General features: G+C 34.5%; 1 protein-coding gene across 1 annotated transcript; it reads right to left on the bottom strand.

The window, feature by feature from the left end:
• Positions 1-592: 592 nt before the first annotated feature.
• LOC131077144 (DNA-directed RNA polymerase subunit beta-like) lies at positions 593-2,997 on the bottom strand. Its single transcript, XM_058014567.2, has 3 exons — positions 2,949-2,997; positions 2,644-2,829; positions 593-1,578 (listed from the first exon to the last, which is right to left on the bottom strand). The coding sequence occupies exons 1-3, from the start codon at positions 2,995-2,997 to the stop codon at positions 593-595; spliced, it is 1,221 nt and encodes a 406-aa protein (XP_057870550.2).
• Between the last annotated feature and the right edge of the window lie 3,037 nt (positions 2,998-6,034).

The raw sequence follows: 6,034 nt of genomic DNA on the forward strand, positions 1-6,034 counted from the left end.
GGGGGGGGGGGGTGTAGAAGGAGGTATTTTGTTTATCTAGCCCAATGAGCTACCTATCGAATTGACGTTAAGTCTCGAAGCGAACGAAGAGCTCTTCAGGAATTGAGTTTTTAGAATCCAATGAATAAGAATGAAACTCGTTTAATTTATAGTGCTATTGTTCATTTTCTCGAATTAGGAGCTCAACCTACGGAAACTGTTCATGGTATTTTTAGGGAAAAATTGATCATTTTAAACGTGCTTTAAATTTATTAAAAAAAGGGATGGGGATATAAATAATGCGTCTATGTCTAGGTCCAATAAATTTATCAATAACTTTCAATCATATAAGATTTTTTTATTATACACGTTTTGTTTCGTGGTTGTTTTCTTATTATCCATTTTTATTTCTCTTATTATATGTTCATTTCATGTATTTTTTTGCCCTGCGATCTTATATAGGGAAGCACATAAGGAATCTTTTTCAACGTGTATGGAAATGAAAAAGATTAGAGTTGTTCCATCAAGTTCTGCTCGGGAGAAACTAATCCAATTCGAAGTTGTTCGTGTTTATCCTGGTCACTCATAAAAAATAAATTTTGATTCATTTTGATCAAACTTCCTTCTTATCTATCTGAAAGTCTATCTCAGATAGAATAGTATGATTCAATTCTAGAGCTAAAGATCGTAGTTCTCTACTGAGCAATCGGAAAGATTCTGTAGGAGTGCTAGGTTTAGGCATTGGTTCTCCGTTGAAAATGGCACCAAATATTTTTTCACGAGTATCCATATGGTCAGATTTTAAAGTAAGCATCTCGTGTAAGATATAAGCAACACCAAAACCTTGTAAAGCCCAAACTTCCATTTCTCCTACTCGTTGCCCTCCTCGGTGGGATTTTCCTTTGAGAGGTTGTTGTGTAACCAGTGTATAAGGTCCACTAGAACGTGCATGAATTTTGTCATCAACTTGATGGCACAATTTCGATATATAAGCTATTCCTATTGTAACAAGTTGTTCAAATACCTTTCCTGTTCTTCCATCAATTAATCTATGTTTTCCAGGATGATCAAGTTCAAATACCCATGGATTAGTTGTTTGCTCGCTAGCTTTATAAAGCTCAGAGAAGACTAGTTTTCTAGAAGCTTCTCGCTCGTACCTTTCGTCAAAAGGTGCTAGTCTGTAATGTTTGTTCATTAGTTTTCCTGCTAAACCAAGCAAACATTCCAAGATCTGTCCTACATTCATTCGTGAAGGTACCCCTAATGGATTTAATACCATGTCCATTGGTGTTCCATTCTGTAAATAAGGCATATCTTGCCTGGGCAAATTTTTTGAAATAATACCTTTATTACCATGCCTTCTAGCTACTTTATCGCCTACTTGTATTTTACGTTTTTGTAAAATATATACATGAACTTTTTCTACAATATCGCCGAGATAATCGTCTTCCTCGAACTCCTGAAAGCATCTCACATCGATAACTCGACCTTTTACACCTTTAGGGACTCTAAAACAATTTTCTTTTCCAGTAGGTGCCTTAATATCAAATAAAGCTTGTAATAATTTTCCTTCTGGAGTATTTAATAGTGAGTCTTCTTCTGGAGTATTTAATAATTATCAATTCTTACATACGTATATACTCACGAATTTTGAGTAAATGAAAACCCACTATGTCATTTTAACAGATTCAATTATTTCTTATCTTAAGAATTCCAATTGGTTTCATTTTCTATTAAGTTCCATTCTTAATACTACTATTCATCTACAATAGAAAATTGAATAAAATAAAAATGTGTGTACATGACTAATAGCGCAGTACCTAGACTGAAAAAGAGTTCCTTCTTGCTCATCTTACAAATATTTGATTAGTATAGTATTGATCGGTTCCAATCTGGTATTTGCATAAAAAAGATGAAAAAAGGTTACAATCAATATGAAATCAATAGGAGTCCATCCCTTCCATCCCATATTCTATCGTTCTTTTTTATTCATGATCTATCGTTTTTATTTTGTTCTCTTCAGGATCTAGTGGATTGGAAACCAAGAATGTGGAATATAAAAATATTTAGAATAATCATTTAATCTTCCTATGGAATTTATATACAAATATGCTTGGATCGTGCCTTTCCTTCCACTTTCAACTTCTGTACCAATCGGATTAGGCTCCTTATTTTTTCCAGGAGCAACTAAGAGTGTTTGCCGTACATGGGCTCTTATTAGCATATTGTTGTTATTGCTTCAACTCATATTCCAAAAAAAATTGATCCAGTTCTAATAACTCCTCCTCGTAGTAAACGAAGATTCAATACATTTATTAACACTAAAAAGTTGCCTGCCCCACATCGAGAAAAAGAATTTCCTTTGCTTTTATGTAACAAAGGGCTCTACTTGAGAAAAGAGTGGAACTGCTATGATGAATTTGGATTAACTACCAAAGGCTTTACTACGCGAGATCTAGCAAAACTTACTGATGAAATATTTCTAATTAGCAGGAGAATCCGCAGTTTCCGCTACCACAATGGTATACTCCATTGCGCCACGGTCTTCGAAGGTATTAACTACCTGAGCTACGGAAGAAGCTTTTTGGCCAATAGCGACATAAACACATATTACATTCTGATTTTTTTGATTTATAATCGTATCTGTAGCTACTGCCATCTTACCGGTCTGCCTATCCCCAATAATCAATTCTCGCTGACCGCGTCCTATAGGGATCATAGAATCAATAGCAATAAGACCCGTTTGAAGAGGTTCATATACAGAACGTCTTGAAATAATACCTGGGGCGGGAGATTCGATCAATCGAGATTCGGAAGATGAAATCTTCCCCTTACCATCAATAGGTCGAGCTAGCGCATTTACAACCCAACCCAAATAAGCATCACTTACTGGTATCTGAGCAATTTTTCTTGTTGCTCTTACGGAACTGCCCTCTTTTCAATCCTTCATGCCACTATGAACCAACAACCTGTAACCTCTCGTTCACTTGGAAGGATTTTTGACTCAAATGAGAGCATCGTTGGATCATGGCCTCCCCAATATCGACTTAGACAAGTAGCCTTGAGTATGACTCCCGTAGTTTCCTTTTTCTCACAAGACAAATGGCAAACGACCTATTCAAACCTACATGAAACAATAAACCTTGCTTGGTAAAGGACTAGAGACAAGGGTATACAATCAGCCTTATTTGATAAATTTGAAAGACAAAATAGAACAAAACATGAGCAAAAGGACTTACCATTTAAAGTTTCATGGGTGCAACAGATCTCAAAATTGTGTTTGTTACATTATTCGTGAGCCAACCAAGAGATTGAATTTTACACTTCAAATATAATATCTCTTTTTATTTATTTATCAAATCACTTTGTTAGAGATTTAGCATGGTATATTGTAAACTATGAAATAGTACTTTCATGACAAATATCTACAAGCATTACCCATTTTTTATCAAGGGTGACTTTAGTTAAGGACAATACAATAGGTGAAACCAAACAAGTTAATCATAATTTCATGGCCTTCAATAAACCATAAATATGAATAATTAACCTCTTCAAGAATAACCAAAAACTTTTCATCCATAAGCAATTGTCAAAGTGCACATTACAATCTAATTAAAAAGAAGGCATCGATTGACATAGTTAGATCAAAGAAATATTTAAAGATCAACTCAACCAAATCATTATGTCATATTTTACAAATATATAATTAAAAAAAAAAATCTCTAACAATAAAAAATCCATTCATGCCAAAAGAAAATACTTGGCTTATTGACGTAACTTGTAATGTCCCTTTCTCAGTTCTAACCAATTCAGTTGACCATTAGCCTATTCCGGAGACCCGTAGGCTAGTTGGAGCATAAATTACGGTTTCCTATTTTTTAGGAGTCCTTATTGTTTTCGAGGATGAATTTGATGGAGTTTGGCCGTATGAATTTCGAACTCCTTCTGGGTTTTCTGAGAGCTTCGTGATGGTGGAACATGCAAATGAACCTAAAGATATTTTCGAACTTAGCATTTTTAGTAAGTTGTGAAGATAGCTCAGAATGTGGTGAAAATGACTTTTGGCACACTCACTATTTTGAGCAGTATGTTATTTTTAGCAAGTGTTATTTATAGCAGTGCTATTTTTGGCAAGTTCTTGTGTTTGAGCTCAAATGTCTATTTTTGGCAATGCAATTCAATACCTTGGCCTCAGGTCCATGTAGGAATGTCAATTTTTGAAGAGGGCATATTTTAATGACTTTGGCTTACATGTACTTCATCCAAATTTGGACGACTTAGAGAAGGAAATATTATTTTATCCTGTCTTTTGGCAAAATATTTCACCTTCATTTTGGGACGCCATAGTGCAATTTTATTAATGTTATTTTATAAGCCTTAAGTTATCCAAAAAGTGCGACCAAGGGAGGTTTTTGACTTGGACGCCATATCTTAAGAGAATGAAATGAAATGCCAACGCCAAATTAGGAGGAAATGAAAGTGTATTTGATTTGGGTGCCATTTGGAGTTTGAATTTGAATTTGGCCTAGTGAGAGGTTAGAAATAAAGGCTCTCATTTGGATCATCCATGAATATTATAACGAAGTGTTGAGGAAATGATGTCGGAATGCTTACCTCCTGGACTATGTGTTTAGCTTCTCGCTTGAAAGATAGTGATTGGTTGAGATTTTTCATTGCAAAGTGTGTTCGAGTTTTTCTAATTTTGGAGTGTTGTGTGTGTTCCAAGTTGCTGGTTTTGGTGTGGTTGTATCTTATTTTCATTCATATCTCTCTGCCTATGCATCCATTCATTCTAGGTATCGGCTCATCATTTCTCTATGCTATAGGCGATCATATTTGTAAGTTTTTAGTGCCTATCTTTGAGTTTTGAATTTTTAAATGCAAATCGAATTTTCACTATGGTCGTACCATGTTGTAATTACCTTGAGATGCGTACAAAATAGTTTGGAGTTTGTTTGATGCATTTTATCAGTCTTAGCTTCATCGCCTATCTTCTAACTTTCATTTGCATCTAATTTGAGGTCATTTCATTGAGTGTAGGCAAAGTTGTAAGTTTTGTAGTTGCTGGTCTGCATATATCCAGCTTGTTGTTTGCATATCAGATTCTGAAGTTGTTAGTGAGAAGTGTGTTTTTTGGAGTGATTAGTTTTTGGTGGTTTAGAGTGCATATCTTATCATTAAGAGTGATGGACAGTGTGGTTCTTATTCTGAAATCTCATGCTATATATTGTAAAGTTGATTAGTAGTCCTAACAACTATTTTTTTATGGATTGTAACTCATTACCCACTGAATAAGTGGAAGAGGTTGGCTTTGCCGCCTATCTTATCTTATTGTAATATCGTCCTCCCGTTGAATAAGCTTTTGAGTAGAATTTTCATTTTTTGTCCTCCCACTGAACAAGTGGTCAAGTGATTGTTGCTTATTTCAGTTTCTTGGATTCTGTAATTGGCTAATCACACCACCATACTACTGTTGAAATCTCTATCACCTACTAGATAAGCGGAAAGGACTGACTTGCCGCCCAACATTGTACTTTCCAGTTGATTATTGATGCTGATGATCCTCTTATCACCGTATGCTCTCACCTTCCCACATTGGGCTCTTGGTGATAAGAAAGTGGAAGGGTTATGTTAGTACTACTAATCAACTTTACAATCTGTTTCAGCTGTATTTTGATTATCATTTTCTAATCCTAATGGGTGCTTGTAATGTTCGTAATTGGAAAAAATTGAAAAAAAAGCAAGGGAATATTTCATAACTCAATTTAGCATATTTAATACTAATCAACTTTACAATCTGTTTCAGCTGTATTTTGATTATCATTTTCTAATCCTAATGGGTGCTTGTAATGTTCGTAATTGGAAAAAATTGAAAAAAAAGTAGGGGAATATTTCATAACTCAATTTAGCATATTTAATTATTATTTGAAACAGATTGTATATCATTATCAGTCAACAATGTCAAAAAAAAGCAACAAATTCTTCAATGTAAAAAGAAAAAAGGAAGCAATTGACACTTACGAAGGATCTGTTTCAGTCAATAATTCTTAAATGC

This window comes from Cryptomeria japonica, chromosome 9 (genome assembly GCF_030272615.1).
Source record: "Cryptomeria japonica chromosome 9, Sugi_1.0, whole genome shotgun sequence".
In the NCBI taxonomy this organism is placed as follows: domain Eukaryota; kingdom Viridiplantae; phylum Streptophyta; class Pinopsida; order Cupressales; family Cupressaceae; genus Cryptomeria; species Cryptomeria japonica.